This window comes from Sander lucioperca, chromosome 4 (assembly GCF_008315115.2).
Source record: "Sander lucioperca isolate FBNREF2018 chromosome 4, SLUC_FBN_1.2, whole genome shotgun sequence".
Classification (NCBI taxonomy): domain Eukaryota; kingdom Metazoa; phylum Chordata; class Actinopteri; order Perciformes; family Percidae; genus Sander; species Sander lucioperca.
Genome location: NC_050176.1, coordinates 44,057,263 through 44,079,606, shown reverse-complemented (window position 1 = coordinate 44,079,606; position 22,344 = coordinate 44,057,263). Strand labels below are relative to the sequence as shown.

Here is a 22,344-nt window from a genome sequence, read left to right as displayed (position 1 = left end):
TCCCTGAAGACTTGATGTGGTGGGCTGCGCTGTATAGCATTTGAAAGGCATTGTGGATAACACAAGCTGACAGGCATATCTATTAAGGAGCCCATACACATTTCAGTGGGTGGTCAGTTACAGGTAAGAGTGGTACTTGTTATCTACACTAGAGCACACACTGCATCAGACATGATTTATAAATAAAAAAATAAAAAAAATCATACTAGACAGTGTGCTTTAATAAATTATGAAAAAAAGGCATTTCAACACTACTATAGCTTTAATATTTGCATACAACTTGACCTGACAACCGTGTTACATGTTTTCATTTGATTTAAAAGGTCTAAATATCCACTGGAGAGATGCCAAAGCAGGCGACAATGTTTGACATTTCTGTTTACTGTTACAACTCACAAAATATCAATAGTTCAAAATTGTACTATTTTACTAACTAGAGACACATACATACACAGCAGCATCAGGCCCATTCAAACTGGCTCCCCCATATTTCCCTTTATACATTTTCAAATATAAAAGTGTATTTTATACTATGGCTTGGCTGAAAACTTAATAGTTATTTACTGAGAGATGTCTCTGCATCTATATTGCCCAGTATGCCCAGCTAATCAACATTTTAAATTCAATATTTAATCAATAGTCAGTGTTAATCCATTGATTCCATCTTGCATTAGTCAAAAGTCTGGTGAGGTTTTTGGTGAATGGTGTTCTGATCTGTCATTCAGAGCTGCGTGACGTTGTGTTCAATCAGGTAATCAGACATCACGCAGCTATAATGACTCCCCTGCTGGGGGTGGTGGAAGTCAACACAAGTTTTATTTACATCCTCTGTAATTATTCAATTCACTCTCACAAAGTCAGCTGTCACTGTGAGTTGGATGTGCATTTGACTTCTGAGGAGACTAGACAGCTAGATATTAAGATAAGTCCTTACTTTATTAGGCTTCTCTGCCCACGGCCATTGGAACTGCTGCCTTAAGATTAAATTGGCTGTTTGTTCTGTTGATTTTGCTCATTCTGCTGCCTTTTGCTGTTGCTACTTGGTTTTTGCTGCTTTTGTTGCTTGCCTCTTGTCTTTGCTGCTTTTACTGTGGGTTCAGCTGCTTCTTCTACTTCTGCTGTGTGTTTTGCTGAATTTGCTGTGTTTTTGGCCAGAATTTTGTGGTCTTACTAAATGTGACTGAAACTGTTTAGGGTAATCACACTAGCTTAGTGTGACGTGTGGAGTTGAGGAGTGGTGCTTAACGACTGTCCAGGTGCTTTGTTGAGTGATTAGCTAGGGTGGGGCCTCCTCACCTATAGACAGTTACTACGAATCAAGATCAACATGCCCTGGATTTATTTCAGCTGTGTCACGACGGTGGTTATCAACTAGTTCAATCAACCCAGGGTTTCCCAATCCAGCGGCGCACGCTTTCACATAAAAGAGGCGGTGTTTGCACAGCACGACCAATCGTAAACTTATACCAGAGCCGCATATTTTACATAAGAAGAGCAAACTATAATTCTACATAAATATGAAGAACACAGACACAGTTTTACAGGCAAAACGCAATACAGTCGCTGCTTCAACGCAATACAGTCGCTACAGTGTCTTTTTTTTTTTGCCAGCTTTCCTTCATTTACAGATAAAGATAAATGCGTAAATCACAACACTTATCAATATCACTTCCCCATCAGTCAGGCACAAGATCTGACCATAATTACACTTGTCCTTTCCATAAACTGTCTGTGCTTTAGCCTATTATTTCAGTTGCAACCCTGGCAGTGGTAAGCGATCGTGAGAGCAAATAAAAAATATAAAAACATAATAATCAAACCGATGTGCGCATTGGCATCACACGGCTCAAGAAGCCGACAAATAGCCTATACGTAATTCCCTCGTAAAAATACCCATCAGAGAATGTTAACGGGGTTGTGAGTTTCTAAATGTTTTAACTTTTCTGAGCGCACCTCTCTCTCTCTGCGCACCGAGCTCCACCGGATCTTCTTAGAACGGTGACGGCGTTATCAATCGAGTATTGATTGGTCAGCAGGCGGTGCTTTTACACCGGTTGATCTCTAATCTCCAACATAACCTGCTCCCGACCAGGCATAAGATACCACGGCGATTGACCCCGGTAACAAGTGATCCACTGTTGAACCTGAAGTTACCTCGTTAACGCCAAATCTTGTTTCGTAGTACAGGCTAGAGCTGAAGATCTCTGCCCGACGGGTTTGGTCTTAATTTCTATCATTTTACACGGGCTCAGGGCGGGCTCGGGCTTGCGCTCCAGGTTGCGTGGTAAATGAGCGGTCAGGTGATGCATTTCGATTAGCGTGTAAATGGATGCTGAGGAGGTGAAACAGAGGCTGGCCTCTGGAGGACTTATTTTATTTCTTTGTTCCAACTTCCAAGTGGCCTATAGCCTACGTTAGTCATGAATAAATTATGTTAGAAAATGTATAAATGACTCATTCTTGACGAAAGACAAAAGAGCTGTGTGCGTGCGGCGCAGTCTCTTTTCTTTCTCTCCCTTTTGGTGTGGTGCGTGTGCCCGCTCGCGGCGTGAAGAGCGTGTCCGCGCTATTCTCCGACATGTACTCTAATCACTGCTGATAGACGGCCTTTTGTACAGTCGGGCTGTAAACGGGTTCGGGCTTTTAAAAAGCTGTCAATCAAAATGTACTTGTCGGGCTTGGGCCGAATTCTGTCGGGCTCTGTCCTTTTCGGGCCGAACTTTTAAGGCCCAAATCTAGTACAGGCCTCAGGCTTATTTAAAGCTAATGTACTTGCACTTAGTACCTGTTGTCTGGAGTTTGCACCTTCAACGTTGAAAACACTTAATTGGAAGTCGCTTTGGATAAAAGCGTCAGCTAAATGACATGTAATGTAAATATACTGACTCTATACTGTCATAGTCAGAATTAAATACAAATATATTATCTTGCTGCTGAACACACAATCACACTTTTGTTATTATTAACAAACCCTATGAAAAGACTGAAACAAACAATGTGTTAGTAGCAGCCCTGAAACACATCCATCCAGACAGATTTGAGTAACCCATCCTTGAATTTCAAAGGCTTATCAGAGCCAAAACACAGTGATTAGTAAAACTCTTAGAAAGAAGAAAAGCGAGCAAAAGAGCAATTATTTTATCATTCATCGGATGATGTTGCGTCACTGAACTGTCCACATTCAAATGAACTAGTGCAGTGCCCGTTTGGAGCGCGTGCCTGTTCCAAACAGGCCAATTGCTTGATTCCCAGTATTTTTTCCGGGGTCAGCCCTATGTTCCCACAGCCCAATGGTCCCACATTTCTAGGACATTTTCAAAATTAGGTCTTGTGTGCCTACATTTCCCTTCAATTTAAGTCCTATCCTCCCACAAGATTTTTTAGGGTTAGGGGGATAAAATCTGATACAAATTTATGAAAAAGGAAATGTGGAAACATAGGGCCTAATTTTGAAAAAAAAATCTTAGAAATGTGGGAACATAGGGCCTAATTTTCAATGAAAAAAAAAATTCTTAGAAATGTGGGAACATATGGCTGTGAGAACATAGGCACGCTCCCACAACTTTATCTAACTATAAGCGTGTCCCTTTTTTTTCGTCTAGCCATCACACATCCAGGTGGCGATGTGGCCCGGGCGGGGAAGGGCGGGAGGGAGGAAGCCCAGTTCAGCCTGCTGGAGAAGCCACTACAGCGCGTAGCAATGTGCCCCGGCCCAGGGAAGGAGACAGGCTTAAGGCCGTTTTATGGTTGAGCGTAAACTCCATGCCGTAGCTACGCCGTCGCTCCTACGGCGTGGTGACCCTTTCGAAGTTCTGCATCGGGGTTGAACGTGTTTCTTTGCATCGCGGTGCATTTCACCGCCAGAACGTTAGGGGGGGGGGTGTGGTTTCCAGAGGGTCAATCGAAAAGAAAATGAAAAGAAAATGTGAGAGTGACGGCAATTGTCTTCGGAGCAAGTTGTGACTCTAGAGTCATAGTGAGAGAAACAAAGCGTCACCCCTGAGCTTTCTGACCACGGTGAGAAATCTGTAGCAGGAAAAGTTAACCCTCTCCTTGATTTCATATTGTTTATGGAGAAGGAGAGCCAGGTCCAAGCAACGCTACCAAGCCACGGTCGAGCGATGTGCGTGGCCGCGATGTGTAGTTACATTTTTGAGAGGTGCGCGTCAGGCTACGGCGTAGGGTCCGGCGTAGATGCAGAGGGGTCTGCGGGGGTCTGTGGGGGTACGCCGTTGATCCTACGCAGAACCATAAAACGGCCTTTAGCCTGCTGGTGAAGCCGCTCTTAAACAGCTTGCAGAACAGCCGGAGAAATGTATGCAACCGCTGGCAACAAAACAACGTGCTGTAGAGCCCAGGAGCCCTGGCGTTTATCTAACATGTGTCATTGTATTTGCATGAAGGCTAGAGAGCAATCAGTTTTTGTTGGATGACCACTTTTTGGCATATGAAACCGGTAGCCGGTGAACTGGAATCAATGAGCCTTCTAGTTCTCGGGATGCAGCAACTCCCCACCCCCACTGCTGTACTGCGCATGCGGACACACACACACACACACACACACACACACACACACACCTCAAATTTATAGAGAAATTAGGGGGGTTCTTTTTTTATGCAGGGTTTAAAGTCAATCCGAACGAGGACTTCTTTCAATACTTTTTAACTTTCCTGTCTTGTCCGTGGCTCTCAGCAAGGAGTTCATTTGTTCCTACTGAGAAGGAAATTCTCATAAGTATCTAGTTTCATTTCCAAAATAAACAGATGGGTATTGAGGTTTTTAGCACGTTACTCAAACAGTGGTAAATACAGCATTTGTTGGAGACTATTTTCAGTTGTAAATTAGCAAACATTTGGTGGCCTTGTGAGTATTAACGTCAGCAGGACGGTTATTTTGAGATTGACTAGAAATAAACTCCTATTCATTGTGATGAAGGAACACGTCGCCCACTGCAACAGTGGGGCTATATGTTTTTGATAGTTTTTTGAACAACAATGGAGGTCTATGGCACAGTGGAATAAACTATATCAGGCTTTGGCTACACAAATACTACTTCTGTTTTGGTCTTTTCATGGGATTTACTGCTAAAGAGAAACAGAGAATATAACCCACTTTATCCTTTAAATCATGCTGGTTCTTTTGGACGCTTAAAGATTTTTAATTTAGTAGCAGGGTGGGAAGAGAGGCTGAAAGAAAAAGATGAAGATACTGTTACAGAATTAGCAGTGTAGGCAAGAGTTGGTCAGGGGAATAAAACATATAAGGAACAGGAACAAACACTGTATCATGATAGTATTATTGGAGTCTTTGAGTAATCCGTATTTAATGATCTGTCACCTCCATGCTGTCTTGTTGAAGGGCCAGAATGGCAGAAAAAAATCACTAGTTTATTGAAGAGGGTCTTGGGTGTTTCATTAAGCGCACTTTAGTCTGGTCAAGAATCCTCTCTGCAAATTGCACTTATAATGAGACGCACTATGGATCTCTACTGTCGTATTGACGCTGCCCCAGCTCTCTAAATAACATTATATGGTCTCTTCATCAGAGGCAAATAAACTGACACACACACACACACACACATATTAACAACTAAATATAGACACTCAAGAGGCACAGCGTTGAAGAAAACGCAGTATTGAGGCAGGGTCCATCTATCCCCTAGGGTCTTCGTTACCTCATTGAAGCCATTTATTCCACTGAGGCTATATCTCCTGCTTTGGAGTTAATTTAGCAGCAAAGTGACGTGTTCCTCGCAGCAGTAATACAGGAGTCTTTACAGCCTGGACCACCACTACAGTGCATGTGGACCTACTGTATGTCTCATGTACAATATGTCACAAGAGTCATTGCCGGATACTACAGATTTACAGCCTGTTTTTTCTTTTCTAAGGGGTATTTTAACTCACTCTGATATAAAAATGTTATCCCTTTTTTATCTGAAGCAAACACAGTATGAGTTGTCCAACGTTCTGTTCAGCCTCAGCCGGTAATGTATTTTCTCAGGTTTCTTTCTTTCACTGGCCTTTCTGAAAAGCTGAAACATGATACTGGAGTTTTCCTCATTCTAAGCCAATTTGGTATTTACTACTTCACTGGTGGCAAAATCTGAGCATTCAACAGCTACAGCTCCCTTGGGGTTTTGATAGCACGCCCGTGGCGCCTCGGACTCATGAGACTAGTTGTAATAAATGACCGACAATCCACTTTGTCTGTTTTATAATTCCTCTTAATTTCCTGAGGCCCAACACCGGCTCAATACCTCTATTGTCCCCCACCAGGCATCCTTTTTTATTTTGTTCTACGTTGCACAGATTTCAGAGAAGCCTGCACTGAGTTAATAAACAAAGATTAATAAATGATTTTTACCAGTATTTGTGCAACATCAACAACAACAACAACAACACACAAACTATGTATCATTTTGTAAAACATGTGACCAACATAACCTGGCTTTAGCTGCATATTTGTGGCGCTGTATGTTCATCTTTTAACTTTAAATCTGCCTGACAACTACATTATTTACCTACTCAGAGAACCTGGTTTGCACTCTCCTCTCCATTGGGTGAGCCAAGCATACAAGCATCTTTTGTAATCCACATAGCTGTTACAAAGTAATGTGACTGGCTGAACATTAATTATTAATAATTACCACACCTTTCAATTTAGATTCCATTTAACCAACTTTACTGTTTTGTGCACAGCTTGATATATTTGAACAAAAATAGCAAATGTGTTTAGTTATACTCTTATTGGCCGTGCACATGTGACTATTGCTGATTTCTGTAATTGCAATGTTGAAAAATTGTGTGTGTGTGTATGTAAACAAAAAAATATATAATATATACAAATTATGTTATTTATTACTTATTTAATTTAAATAGATATGCTGTGCCATTGCTCATTTAACACTCATGTCTATAAAACAAACTCAATAAAACACATTCAATTGAGCATGCAAAGAGTTGTTCATCTGGACTGGACCAACGTCTCTACACAGCTGGCCCTGGTTCTCCACTCTTCATCAAGTGTCTCAGAATATTAGGCCTAGCTGATATCACTGACCATCTCATTCATTATCATCACGACCTTACAAGATTACATGAGCAGTGAATTATGCTATGATTTTCATTTAAATCTAAGTGGATCTACTTGTACGTTATCAACTGCCTCTCTATCTATCTAAAAGAGCTTTTAGATGCTTAAAAAAAAATTAAGATTCATTGCTGATAACCTCAGATGTACAACTGATTACATCCTCGACTTGCTACTTATAATAAGACATAGTTTATTAATGACAGTGTCAATCTAAACTGATCATTATTCTCTTTTTATACTGTGAAAACTCAATTATGATTGGCTGCAAGCTGTCTATGTAAAAATGATATAGGACACTTAATAACAAGTTCCGGTAACTGTTTACCATTCTAAAGTAATGCGCTACATTAAATGAATAAGAAAATCTGTATATTATGTTTCCAAAACTGAGTGTAGTCCTTCAGTGCCTTGTCCTCTGAACGCCACAGGATGGCTCTAATACACAAGCTGCAATAAGTAAGTTAAACTGCCCCTCTGAACTTGCCTGTATCACAGCGATCGTCTCACATCCCGTTCACAGTTCAGAACGCTACTTCAGGCTGCGGCTGACAGTACACATGGCGTATCGTTTGTTCGTTAAAAAGTCTTGATATTCTTTGGGGACAAAGCTTATGTTACCCCCAGCCAATAAAAGCGTGCTGGTTATGCAGCCCATTCTCATTCCCAGGTACTGCTGCTCTGTCACACCCCTCGGCTTTTGACGGGGAGGAAGGGCCAACTTTGAACGCTGTGCGTTTCCAAACAGTAAGCCATACCTCCCTCCTACATATTAATACCTTTAAGCCCGATGTGACATCTTCAAATATTTGCTTTTGTTCGACCAGTAGTCCAAAACCAAGAGACAGGGTTTGTCCTGCATTGAGAATTTATTGGCACCCTCAAAGAGGTTTTAGCCAGCACCAAAGGAAAATCACCAGCGCCAAAACGTCTTTACTTCCAGCAGTCAACTTTAAGATGATAAGCTGATAAGCCAACTAAGCTGCATTGTTTTGACTGGAGCTAAACGCTCCGCTGTGAAGCTAATTGGATCTCAGTTTTACCGTCCAGAGTCGGGCTGTACCGGACTCTCCCGGTGACCATGTTGCCCTGGGGACAAATATCAACAAGACACATTCTGATTTTAGAATTCTATTATTCTAATTTCTAATGGCTTTCAAAAGATGCAAAAAAGAAAAGATACAAAAGATGGAAATAAAAAATACTTTTACCCTTACTTCCAACAGGTATTAGTATTGGCGTATGGCTGTTTACACCAATGAATTACACGCAACAAGATCTGAACCTGTCAAGATTTCCTCCTCCTTAAAGTAAACCTACTGTTGTTAAGTAGCATCACACAGACCAATTTCTCCTTCTGATTCAATTAAATATTTTTGTTCTCATCTTTCTTTCATCATGTCTCTCTCCCTCTTTGAAAACATAATTATCATCGTATCATCCCCTCTAAGCAAAGCCATCTGCGTGACATGATTTCTTTTGAGTCCTGATGTCTATTTCTTGTACGCCTTTTGAGAACAGTATCATCAAATATTATTCAATCTCGGCTATCAAACCCTCCATCAGTTCCTCTCATCTCCGCACCTCGACCCTTTTCTCATCCAGTAGATCTTGTCTTTTGTTCTATCGGTCTCTACCATATGAAAGAAAAAAAAACTATGTCTCTCTTCCCTGTCTGTCAGTGGAAGGGCTTCAAAAGGCCTTCCTTTGGCATGACATGAAAAAGTGACAGTTTCTGATTACATTTTTGCATGTGCCAACCAAGACATTTTGATCATGTTAAGAGTGAACATATACAGGTTGAAAGACAGATCTTTAGCTCCATTTCTGCATCACTGTAAAATAAAATGACTTATATAGCAATAGCTACAGTTTGTAATGTGTTCAGTTTAAGCAAAGACTGCACAAACAGATATCAACGAAAACTGGTTGAATGCCTGCTGTCTTCAGTTACAGAACGGCACAACAAGAAGCTGAGCAACGTGGGTAGAGGCGGCATCACAGCATTGGGCCCCCTTTTCTCTATTCTTAGCTCTTCCTCCTTCTCTCACAGTCACACATGACTAGGTATAGAAAAGGAGAAGTAGAAGAGGCATCTTAAGATTCTGTCTCTAACAAAAATGGGAAGGCATCTATACTCAGTTTCCAGTTTAATTAACATTAAGTGTAACTGTCTGTTTGAATTCAAAATGTACAATGTACAGTGTAAGTGCAACAGGCTGTTTCTTGTACTCTAGCAGGGGGCACTCACAGAAATGAATTATCCATGTGTCAGTGTGACCCACTGGCTATTGTTGCACACACCCGCATGTCAAGCAAGCTGACTGGTTGATCCAACTCCTGTCGCAGGTTCGAAAACAGAGAAATAAAAAATAAAAACATTACACAAATTGGACCTACAAGTATAAAAAAAAAGCCATGTGCCCTTCACCTACGTGTAGTGCAGAGAAGCATGTTTCAGCCTTTAGATTACATTCGTTTTAGCTACAAAAACTGACAACTCAGTTCATATTATATTCTTATTTTTTTTAAGATTGTGTTGCATGGATCATTTCTTGAAAAAAAATTGAAAACGCATGGATGATAGAGGCTTTTCTGAGGCGTTGTGTAACTGCTTTAAACTTCTCTCCCTCTCTCTCTTTTTCTCTCTCTCTCTCCCTGGCTCTGAGTAAACAATAAACACCAGGCTGCTCAGCACCTGTAATCCTTCAACGACTCAATCAACATTTGTAAAGCTGGTCACATGAGGCTTGCATCCAAAACTGAGTCAGCCGGCTGTCTGAGTCCCAGCGTCAACATCTCGAACCCATATATTCATGGCACCTCACTGCCGCCACTCCGTTCACGGTCCACCGATCCAAACAGGGACCTTGCTGCCCGCCTGACAAGAGAGCCAATGCTCAGATCCAGTAATCCCCTCTACCCAACCCACTTTCCAAAAACATGCAGCATCACTACGCTGCAACAACACACCACTCCTAGGCCTTGTTGCTTAGCTTACGCACCCAGAGCTACATCTATCTACAAAGCTTTCTCCTTCATCCACTGTCAGTGAAGCTTCCTCTGGATTTACCGCCTGTGTCTGGGTCTTTGCATGTCTGTCTCTTTTGCTGTCTGCCACGCCTTAACCCCTTGCTCACTCTGTCATGATCCCCCCCCCAACCTTTTTTTTTTTTTTATGGAAAATCTGCCCTAGAAACACAGATCACAAGCAGCCATTTCAAGCCTGCAGTGTCAGCCAATACCAAACTGTCGAGACGGAGGGTGAAGTTTAGATTAAAAAAAAAGATGAAATATTGTGGTGAGGAATTTGGGAGCTGTAGAATGCATGGCCTGTGCAGCATATGTGAGTAAGGAGTAGAATACAGTAGGTCTGCTCAGTGTTGAAGCTGTTGTGAAGGAGGGACATAACCAGCTGTCACACACCTCCTCTAAGTCACGCTTCAACAAAGAGGCGCATCATAATTAGATAGTTACATCAGATCCTATGAGTGGGTGAATGCAAATGTGGAGAAGCTCAGTTTAGATTTGTGAGCATTAACTTGTGTCACCCAAAGCTAAAAACAATCCAGCCAAGAATTTAATCTACAATGCCACCAAGAGACAAATCCTGGACGTGCTCCATAGGCAGCAGACGGACACTGACAGATCGTGGTACTTTGAGCATTTTCTGTTGCAAAAATGTTTATATATACACACACACACACACACACACACACACACACACACACACAGACTGTAAACTGGTCTAAAAGTTCATTCTGTGCACATGAATGTCATGTGTAAACTCTCCTTTTGAGCTGATTTTACCTCATCTCCTCTCTTGTACTCGTTGTCACATTTCCTCTTAGACATGTCTAGGCCATTATCTCTATACATGCCCCTCCAACTTTTAAATGTGCCTTTTATCAAACTCCCGAGTTGCTGCTGAAAGGAGCACAAGCTCAGCAATAACATTGGCTCCAGCTTCCCCATTCTCCTGCTTTATACAGTTACTATTGTCTGGACCTGTTTTCACTTGTGAAGCAGCGCAACGCGTCGTTTTGATGGGCTTATTGAAGCTGGTGCCTCGTTATCCGTTATCTCAACACTGGGCTCCCTCACACAGCACTGCAAAAAAAAGGATGTTTGACTTAAAAAAAAAAAAAAGACAATTTGTCCTTTCTTCTTTTGGACTACGAATGTTCTTCTTCATCCTTCTCCCCCCTGTCCTCAGTTTGTCTTGCTCAAAATCAAGAGTTGCCATAAGCTTCTACACATACATTTAAACACAAAGATTTGTGAACATATTGGGCTTTATTTGTCAAACTATTAACTGAGGAATTTTTACCAACTTTGGAAAAAAATGAATATATGATTATGAAGTGAGCTGCAGGATCACTGTGACACAATTGTACAGCCCAGTAAACTCCCAGTGAACAACATTTTCCCAACATCCCAACATTTTATTTATTTATTTTTAGTAATTTGACCAAAACAAACCATAAGGCAGAACCTTGAGGCTATTATCTCAAGAAGCACCAGGTGTGTCATTCATTACAAATCACAAACTACGGTATGATCTAATATCTAACATGAAACATCTGTAGATGTGTTTGGACCAATTAATTCCACCTCCTCTGATGTTTTTCATGATCTGTAACTATCACGAGCGAGGACAATTTCTGCAGTTACATAAGGGTCAAATTAAAGGACAATACAGGAAAAAAAACTGTTGGATATTTTGAATATTTTAGATTCTAGGACACAGGACTACAGCTGAAATGATTAGTAGTTTAATCAATTAGTTAATTGATTAAACTACTAAATATTAGGCAATTTTGATAATCTATTATCAAGCGAAAATGCCACTAATTCACCAACAAGCAATTTGCAGTCCTTCCGAAAAATGCGAAGTTTTTTTGTGATTGTTGCGGGCAAAAATCCTTGATTATGCGGCACGTTTTCTTAAAAAATGCGACGGAATATGCGGGATATTTATGCAATTTTATGCGATGAAATTGCGGGAACTTGCAAAAATTGCGGTTTCATCATGGCTTCATCGCGGGGTTTGCAGCTTTTCGATGTTCACGTCGCGCCATGGCAACAGGGGAAAATGGCTGCTCTTGTGTGAAGTAAACGCAACATTTTTCAACTTTCTGCTAAGATATATTATGTGACTTTTTTGCAACGAAAATGCGGGGATTATGAAATCATGCAAGCCCCACATATTTTGCGCGGAAAACGGCAATTTATGCGGCGAAAGTGTGGCGTATTTCAAAAAATGCGGCCCCTGCAGAAATATGCGGACTTTGGCTGATTATGCATTGAATTATGCGATCGCATGGAAAAATGCTCAGACATGCAAATACAATACAATTACTGGAATCACTGGCCTACCTTTAACATTGCCAGCCCGGATCTCCTCTCTACTCTTCAGAACTGGCATGATGGAGTGATCTGGGATTCGACTCCTCCTCTCATAGCCTCGGATGAAGGGATGGTAGACAGATGAAGTCACGCAGAGAAGACTGAGGTGGGGTCTTGCAGGGCGAGAGGTGAGTGTTGGGTTGACTGAGGGTGGAGGTGGGCGATGCTGGGGCGTTGTCAGTGTGAAGAAGTGGCAGGAGGGAAGAGGACCGTTTTTAAAGTGTAATGATATGTACAAAAGACACTTAATTCTTTGGAAACAAGGATTTTTACATATAAAAAGGCCCAAAAAGATCAATCTGCTGATCTAACCTGGTTGAAATATGCTTTTGACTCAGATCTTAGAAGACTTTAAAAGTTGACCATCAACTCAAAATGGCAGCCTGCTTATGAATAATAATAATAAACTAAACTAAAAGATAATAGATGGTATAATAATAGAGGGGTGAAGGGGCGCTCTTTCATTCGTCTCTTTCCATCCGACTCTTTTTCCTTTTCCTCCAACGCTGGTGATGCAGCTCGCCAAGGTCTCCCCCCAGAAGTCTACAAGCATGCGAACGCAGTTGCCGTGGAGATGAGGAGATGAGCAGCAGTGGGTGTGTACGTACTCCTCTTCTTCTTCCCTCCCTTCCTTCTTCTTCTTCTTCTTCTTTGGCTTTCTTGCCTTGCCTTTGCTTTAGCCAGTCATGATGATCAGTTGTCCAGCCCGCTCTGTGCTCTCCTTGTTCTCAGTCTGAAGGGGACAAGAAGAGAAGGACAGAGTCAGATGGCAGAGAACAGCTGTGGATGGTTGTGTTGTTGGTGAAGGCTGAATGCCACTGTGTACACAAGTCAATTGCCTCTGAGGTCAAGGCTTAACTCAGTGAAGCCGCTGTGTCTACATGCCCCCCTTTCACTGCAATCTCAACGTGTTGAACGCTGTTGCCTAGTAATATTACTGTGCTATTTTCTTCGTGGAAGATGCTGACGGCGCTTCTGTTTTATCCTTGCTTTAATCCAGTATTTCTTAAACTATGAGTCCTGACTCAAAGTGATATTTTGCTATATTGGTCATATCAAGATAATCCTTCTTTAATATATCTGGTTATATCAAGGCAATTTAATGAGAAGAACTGGCTTTGGCTTAATTGGCTTTTTTTATGATTGCTGCATCAGTGTGATAAAGTCCCTTGATTTGTTGATACTTAATTTGCCCAAAATGGACATTCTTGTCTGGTTATTTTATCATTAAACTGTTTCTCAATTTCATTTTCCAGATAATTTACTGTATTACGATAAAGATATACCAATACCAGGATATAAAATCACATACACTGTGATAGATTTTATCCATAGCGCCTACTCCTGTTTGTCTGTAATTATTTCAGACTTTTTATTTATTAATTTATTCTCACAGATTTTAAAATATGGCCCTCTCTTGCACTGGTATGAGCTCATATTATGCGTCACTGGGACACATTTTCCCATGATTTTTCCCTTTTCCCATCTCACAAGGTTTGATATGCCAGATGTTTAATCAATATTTGTGTCTTTATTGATGGTAGGCGAATATTAGGTGGTTCATCTGGGACAGTCATCTTCAGTGTGCCCCACAGAAAGTTTCAGTTCCCTTGATTAAAAAAGGGTAATAATCCCCTGCTTTAACCCAATATGAAAATACAACTCCACGGTAAAACAAATTGTAGCATTTGTGATGATTCGCTTTAGGTTTAATGCTACTAAAACATCAATAGATTTCATAATTTAACAGAGGTGGGGAGTAGAAATAGGCAACTCTTTATTTGCTATGTTATCAAACATTTCAAGACTTTCTGGTCTGGCACTGTAATATCCCTAATAGAGCTGAAATTATGGTAATCGATCAATTATTAAACAAATATTTTGATAATGTACTATTTAAAGCTGTGGTAGGCACTTTTTTTTGCATCGTCGGGCAAAAGTTCCATTATTAATCTTTCACCATATTGAAATTCAAGTGATCTGAGAGAAAACTAGACTTCTGCATCTCCTCTGGGCTCTGTTTTCAAGCTTCAGAAAATCTAGCCGTCACAGGGGACTTTGGCCAATCACAGGTCTCTTCAGAGAGAGCGAGCGATCCTATTGGCTGTTCTGCGCATGCATTGCCCATGCGAACAAAAAGGGGAGGGGGAGGCCTGCAGGAAAAAGGACTCCCTCTACTTCAAATCCTGCCGTTTTTTTGCATCTAACGAATACTTTAATTTTTCTTCATAACTCTCTGGTTCCATCGTCTCAGAAGGTGGATATTTGCTGGTGTTCTTAGGCCCCGATCAGACAGAGCGATGCCAGTTGCGTTTTATTGTTATTCTTGCTAAGCAACCTACAAATGTCCTCAACCAACAGTTATTTTGCTGTATGAAATTAAATAACGTTGGGTGCTTTCCCGCTCTGAGTCAGAGGTTTTTCAACTCCCGCAAAAACGCGAGGCGCATAGAGCGGAAATAAATGGGAGGCGCTCAACAACGTAAAAGCAGCGAGCAAAATGCTTCACTCATTAAAAATAATTACAAAAAGCCGCCCCAGGCTGCTGAAACACGCTATGTCTAATGTGCCTTAATCTTCTACAATAGTCAGTTCAGTTTTCAGGTTTTGGACTTTTGGTCGGACAAAAGAAAACGTCTTAAGATGTCACCTTGGACTCTGAGATACTGTGACAGATACTGTTCTTTTCTGATCTGTTATGGACCAAACTTTGATTAATTAATCGAGATGATAATCGAGAGATTAATGAATAGTGAAAATGATTGGTAGTTGCAGCGACAGTAATGTCTGTTCTGTCTAATGTTTCATCATTTCATCGCCTTTAACAGATCAAGGGAGTTGTCTTTTTTTACCGTGTATATGCTCACAGGGATCTGTCGGTATCTGGAAACGTGCGTTTATCCGTGTATTTTAAGGAAGTCGGATATGTAGGTATACACAATTTAGCCAAAGGAAAATTGTCTAGTCGAGTATATCTGCATGTGAAGGATTTTAATCCTGCCTGGCAGTGTAATGAATTATTCATTCAACAAATTTTATTTACAAAAATCCATCTTCTCTCCGACTCCTTCAAAGTCTAATTATCTCCGACTCTCACTGTACTATTAAAATGACACTGATAGCTTGACTCTGATGCAGAATAATACAGTATTTCCTTAAATAAACCTTTGCCGAACACAACTGAATATGGTTTGTGTGTTTGTTTAGTTCCCACGCTAGGTTATGAATCAACAGCTTTTCAAAATGTGGAACGTTATTTGGTGTGAGTTATTCCAGAAAGACATTTTTACTGAAGCAAAGGCTTTAATGTGTACGTTACTTTCGTACTTCATCAAAACGCCAAAATGTGTCAAAATACATTTTGCGGTTTCAGTACGTTTCATTTGCTTTATGGACACCAGCGTTTTGATGAAATCAACTAACACGTGCGTTCTTGATGTGCTTGGTATCTAAAGATCTCCAAAATCTTAACACAGTCTAAATGACTCGTCTTTTGAACATAACGCCTTCATTAGCCTGAAACCCAGGAGGTGAGCATGCCCTTTAAAGCCTTGATATTTTAAACTACTGTGTGCTCACAGCGAGGCAACATCACACCACTGTTTCGAAAGACGCCCTAAATCATTTATACTGTTTTGCTTAAAGACGTTGCGTTAAAATCAACTTGAAACTTTTAGAACAGGGGCCCACTCTTTTATAGTCTGGTCCTACCAGACTCTCGTACATTTCATTTGTACAGAGAGTCTGGCCACTCTCCATTGACAAGTGTTAACTTCCTTGAAGGCGGGTACTCTGTTGAAGTTGAAAACTATTGGATCTGCCCAGAGCCACTCTGGATCTGCCATAACCAATCGCTAACGTTGTGGTCGTGACGTCGGCTTAGCATCGCTAGCGTTCGCCTTAGCCAACTCCTTCACCACTAACGGAGTGAGCTGGAAAATCAAATTTTTCCCGAACCCCCACATCATGGCCACCAACAAAACTCAGCAAAGATTGTTCTTGCTCGGGCTTGAACTTCTGGATATTCGGCAGCGTTGCCACAACGGACCGAATGGCTTCGCTCACATCATTCTCCGCTAGCGCATGACCTCAACGTCATCGTTCTCAGCCACTCCCTCTGTTCGCTGATTGGACCGCCAAATATTTGGCCGGAGAAAACCCAAGAATATACCGCAAACCCAGACGGTGTACTGAAGGAAAAAAAAAAACTGAGCGGAAGTACGTAGGAGGGCGGAGCCAGGCTAACTCTTTTACTCTGTTAATGAAAAATATTTAAGAGGAACCCGCCATAAGACCCTTATGTTTTATTATTTTTACTATACTATGTGACAGCTAAATGTAATGACTCTTGAGTATTTTGTGTTGTTAACATCAGTTCCTGACTGGCAGGAATCACCTTATTTACAAGGCTTTTAGTGCAGGCACAAGATACTTTTCATAATTCAGTTTGGGGAATGTGATGATGATGATTTGCTTTTTTATGTGTAAACAATTAAGAGTTTGCTCTTGTTTGTCGAATCATCTTTAGGATAATTATGCCATCAGTAATTTGCTATTTCGTTGCTAGTTAATTACCATAATAAGACATCTGGTTGCAGAAAAGCTAACACAGCATTGGATCACCTATCCAATATATAATGCGCTCTGAGACACACAGCCCAATATGTCACCGACAATGACAGTACTCATTAATGCTGAAGAGCCTGATCCAGTAACGCTGGTGAATAAGTCACATTAGATCTGTGGTTCATTTCCAGAGATCTAGTCATGTTTAGAGATGTTTATCATTAAGCCATTCTAAATATTATATTATATATTTATTTAGAATGGCTTTTAATACATAGTAGCGGTGTGACATTTTCCCTTTCTTCCTCCTGCTTTTATGTAACTTTTTTCTGATTTTACTGTATTCTATGTTTTATTCTTTTTATTGTATGTTATGTTGTTTTATTCTTGGTCCTTGATGTAAAGCACTTTGGATACCTGCTGGTTGCTGTAAAGGGTTACATAAATAAATGAGTGATTGATTGATTGATTGATTGATTGATATGTTGCAGATCCATCAAGCAGAAAACAAGAAGAAATGTAATGGAGAAGGAGGAGGAAGAGGAGGAGGAAGAGGAGGAGGGCATCAACAAAGCATTGGTTAACAAACCTCAACCAACTGAAATGCACAATAAGGAGAAGAAGAGGACTAAAATGGATGCATGTAAATGCATGCACCTGCACACTGCACTGGAGTCATTGAGTGAGTCAACTGATGTAAGCTGATGGGGAGAGATTTGACCAAATTAACAGAGTATCTTGAGCTGGTTTCTGCCGTGAATTAGAAATGGTCCTCGAGTAAGAAATCTCTGTTGCTCAAAATCCCCGCTGAGAGAAGTGATGAGAATGCGTCAAATTCTTAGATCTACCAGTACATCTATGGATAAAGATCAAAGGCATGGTCTGATAAACATCCTATTAGTCACAGCAGGGTGAAGAAAGGTTTAGCAGTACAAGCAAATGTGGTGGAAAATATAATAATACCCTTCACAGTGAACCTGCTGATTAAAGTTCATGCAGAATACGTTTCCATCAGTGTCATGCACAAACGCATGCACACTCGATTAGCTGTAGTCTTGCACAGACACGCACACATCCAGTGCACACACCTACTGTTCATGCATGTGCATACACTCAGTTGCGAAGAAGAAGTGAATGCTATATTAATTCACTACTCACCTAATTAACTCTTTTCTGTAACACATAATTTATAGACTGTAGTGGAGATGTTTTACAGAGGAGCAGAGTTGAGACACAAAAGCAAAGACAGAGCAAAACGAGTGGTCCTTCATATTCCTTCATGACGACATCCCACTCTCAGAACAATCAAGAAAGAGGTATGTATTAAGCCCCTTAATCAGTCCATAAGAAAGGGGGAAAAAGGAGACTAACGTGGCTGGTGTGGGCCTACGCTACTGGGAGCAATTATTCACCTTAAGGTTGAGTGCACAGGTAGATGTCCGTGGATACATAGGTTAAAAACTTACAGTCTAGCAGTGGTAATGCTTTAAAACAGCGCTCCCAAAAAGGTGTGGCAGTGAAAAGTAGAGACAAAGCATCAAACACAACGTAAAGAAGGGAAATGTGACAGAGGGAAAGAGAAAGGTAGTGATGAGATGGGATATTAAGTTCTATCTATTTTTTATCTGTCTATCAGTCTGTCTCTATCTAAAAACCTGCACACCGTCTATTATACCTCAAATCCACCGCACGGCATTACCCACTTAATCCACTGTTCAACATCCAACTAATGCCAAGCGGTCTCTCTTGCCTGACAGAGGATGAGTATGAAGACAAGTGGAGGGGGGAGAGCTTCAGGAATGAAAAATGGCCAGTTCTTGATTAAAACCAATTGAAGCGAGGGAAGGGGAAATTGAAAATATGCAGAAGCACAAGGATTCCATTCTGGAAAACATTTTGATGATAATAAAGAGCGTATCCAAGGTTTTAGGATTGTGTGTGTGTGTGTGTGTGTGTGTGTGTGTGTGTGTGTGTGTGTGTGTGTGTGTGTGTGTGTGTGTGTGTTGGGAGGGTTGTCTAAGAACTAATGGCTGCTGATGGACTGGCAGAATGAAAATAAGCACAAATCAAGAATGAAATGGGAAACACTCTTAATGACTTGAGATGGGCATTAGCTCCGGACTTTGAATGCAGCTAAATAAATAACACAAAGACAGTATCATTTAGTTTGGACTACCAACTTTGCCAAATTATAATCAAACATATAAGAAATTAATCTCATTCTCCCTCAAGACTAAACTTAATTTGTCTTCCCTTGTTATTTCACAAAAGGTTGCAAAACAAATTGATATATTTATTTATTAAATGGAAAAGGGGACATGACATGTGGACACATAAAAAGAGATTTCTTAAAGACAACAATTAAAAATGGGAGCACGTTGTCATGGTGAGAAGAACAGATGAGGAGGCGGGTGTGAAAACGGTGCGAGACCAGACCGATATCGACTCACTGAACACTGTTGTTTTAGGCATAATTTAGTGTGCGAATGCATGTGTGTGTTAATGTGTGTTTTATGTATACGTAAAGCACACACAAATACACACAGACAAACAGATGGACAGACACTAAACGATAGTTAACCTACCTAGAGTAACATTTAAGAATCCCGCAAGAGTGTGATGCAAAGAAAATGGGTGTGGAGGGACCAAAAGAGAAGGAAAAGGGAAAAAAATAGTCATTCATGTGGAGTTTTTTTAGTTGTCTTTGAAGAAAATTCATCCAAGTTCATATAACATCAGACTTTAGAGACAGAAAGAGGCGTAGGATGGGGAATAATGAACTGATGGCAGCAGCTAGAAATGAAATGGTAAGGAGGAACTGACAGGTATGATATGGTTTGGTGAAAGGGAGGGAAGAGTGGAAAGGAGGAAGGAAAAGGACAAAAATTAAAAGAAACTCCTTCTTCCTTCCTCTTTTCTCTCACTCATAAATAGATAAAATTATACACCAGGTAGATGGAGAAATAGATGAGGAGGCAAATGACGGAGAGAGAGACTATATGAAAAGATGAAGCACCTCCCAGCACCGCGATGAGGAATAAGAAAAATATAAAACGAAAGAAAAAATTGAATACTCCAAAGCCTTCCGTTTTTGCTCAGTTTAGTAAGGCGAGGGGGGGGGGGGGGGTGTCAGTTATATCCCCCCTCTCTCTGCAACTGGTCAGTCTTCTTTTATCTTCCGTCCTCCTCAAAGCAAGGTGCTACCTTTCCCTTCAGATGAGCTGTAACCCTTTGCCAACAAAGCTGTTAGACATGGCACTCAGGCTGGCTGCACGGTGGGGTGCTGCTACCCAGAGATACAGAGAGTGGAGCCGAAACACACCTCTGGCTGGCATAGAGCGCAGAGCACAACTCAAACTGCACTCACTTTCTCTCCTCCCCCTCCTCTAGAAAGAGAGAGAGAGAGAGAGAGAGAGAGAGAGAGAGAGAGAGAGAGATGTGGAGGTGGGTCCCTCTATAGGATTGTGAATTAGAGAGATGCTACAGTGAAGGAGGGCTGTTGCAACAATTGTCAAGAAAATAGTTTTTACAAATGAAAGCAATAGCTCCCTCTGTTGTTGTGCTCGGAGATGGAAATAAAATTGGCAACAATGAGGTTTAATTAGAGAGGATATATTTTTCTAAATTCTTTCCAATTTTGTTTTTGTGTCACCGTAATGCCTCCTGCTACGTTGTTTGTACTGACAATTTGTTTATTGAGGCTCATATTGGCTTGATAGTGATGAAATTGATTCAACCTGGTTGAAGACATTTTCACTTGTTCATTTTGAAAATCCATGTAGCTAGAGAATGCTTGAAGTTCAGAAATGTACATAGACATTTTATTATATAAGTATTATTTGTCAAATTGGGATCTTAAGACCTACAACGGTACTCCAGAATAGGTTTCCCAGCAACATTTCGGTAAAAGTAAAATGTATCTATTTTACACAGGATTATCTCACTATCTCTATGATGGGTTTCCATTTCCATCATAATCTGAAACTTCAAGTCAAATTATGTGACGTTTGGAGCAAACTATGGGAAAAAAATAACATTTACACTTAGCTAATGGAATAAATTCAAGGCAATTAAGTACATTTACTCTAATGCAGTACTTGAGTGAAGTTTTGAGGTAACGACACTTGCAATTTGCTCAAGTATGTATGACAGGTATAGTACTAGCGTTAGTAATCTTACATAGGCCTATACAACTTATAATCAGCCTTTAAAATATGATTTTGTGACACATTAAGCTACCCAACAGTAACATTATTTAAAGTATTCTGCAACACCATGACTAGCTACAGCATCAAAATGCTGCTTAACGTTACATGTCGATACTAATTTTACAAAAATATGATACCTATATATATATATTGACTCCGAAGGAACAATTCTGCATAATAAATATACTTTTTATACTTTCAAAATTTGAGCGCAGAAGTTTTATTCCTAAGTGTGTTTTCATCGTGGTATTAGTAGTTTTATTAAGTATAAACTGCCCTGAACACTTCCTTCTTCACCACTTAGCTTACCTAACATCACTATCGGTAACGTTAGCTAGCTACCATAAAGTGTTTTTAAAACAACGTTGCGACATATTTAGTGAACCTTTCGCAATGACAATACAACATTAGTTGAAATGCCTAAATGGCGTATTCTTTAATTAAATAAAATGCCTAATTGAGGTGAAATAATTTGATGGGTTTGTTAAACCGAAATACAACTAACGTTAACGTCAAACGCTGAGTTTGTACAAGCTAAGAGTTAGCTAACGCTACCAACTTTTCACAAGTAACGTTAACGTTATAGGCAGACATGCAAAAACAGACTTACCATGATGTTAATGCGCAGGTCAAGAAAGAGGGAGCATTTCTGTGGGACACTCGTGATCCAAATTTCCACGTAAACAACACGTGGAATGATGAAAATAGGCCAGCTAGTCCCGTTAAGTTGTTGCTGCTGTTGAAAACGCTAGCGACGTGACGCATCGCTAGCTATAGCTATCAGAGGCGGAGCGAATATTCGCGTCGCAAGTTTGATCTTGATAGCTGGATGTGTAGTTCGAAAACGCCTTGGTGTGATCCTGAACGCACCATTACAATCAAATACATTTACACTTTAAAAAAGCTATTATCACTTGGTTATTTCAAATTTAGAAAGGATAAAAGCACCGTACATTGTATTTGACAAATAATAATTCAAGGTCCTTTTAGTTATTATTCTTAACACATTTCAAAAAAGGCTTTCAAATATTAAATTTTTTTTTATTTAATTTGTGTCTAATAATTAAA

At 40.4% G+C, this 22,344-nt stretch overlaps 1 protein-coding gene across 7 annotated transcripts in view; it reads right to left on the bottom strand.

Annotated features, from left to right (window-relative positions):
• grin2bb (glutamate receptor, ionotropic, N-methyl D-aspartate 2B, genome duplicate b) overlaps positions 1-22,032 on the bottom strand; it is a 115,629-nt gene extending 93,597 nt beyond the window's left edge. Inside the window, exons 1-3 of one of the 7 annotated variants that reach the window (XM_036000246.1) lie at positions 19,654-20,426; positions 18,227-18,241; positions 12,473-13,235 (exon numbers count right to left, since the gene is read on the bottom strand). In XM_036000246.1, coding sequence (XP_035856139.1) covers positions 12,473-12,481 — 9 coding nt within the window. In that variant the 5' untranslated portion in view covers positions 12,482-13,235; positions 18,227-18,241; positions 19,654-20,426. Of the gene's footprint in view, positions 1-12,472; positions 13,236-18,226; positions 18,242-19,653; positions 20,427-21,886 lie in introns of those variants that run through there. The other 6 variants (XM_036000248.1, XM_031285739.2, XM_036000247.1 and 3 more) reach the window with 6 other exon arrangements.
• Between the last annotated feature and the right edge of the window lie 312 nt (positions 22,033-22,344).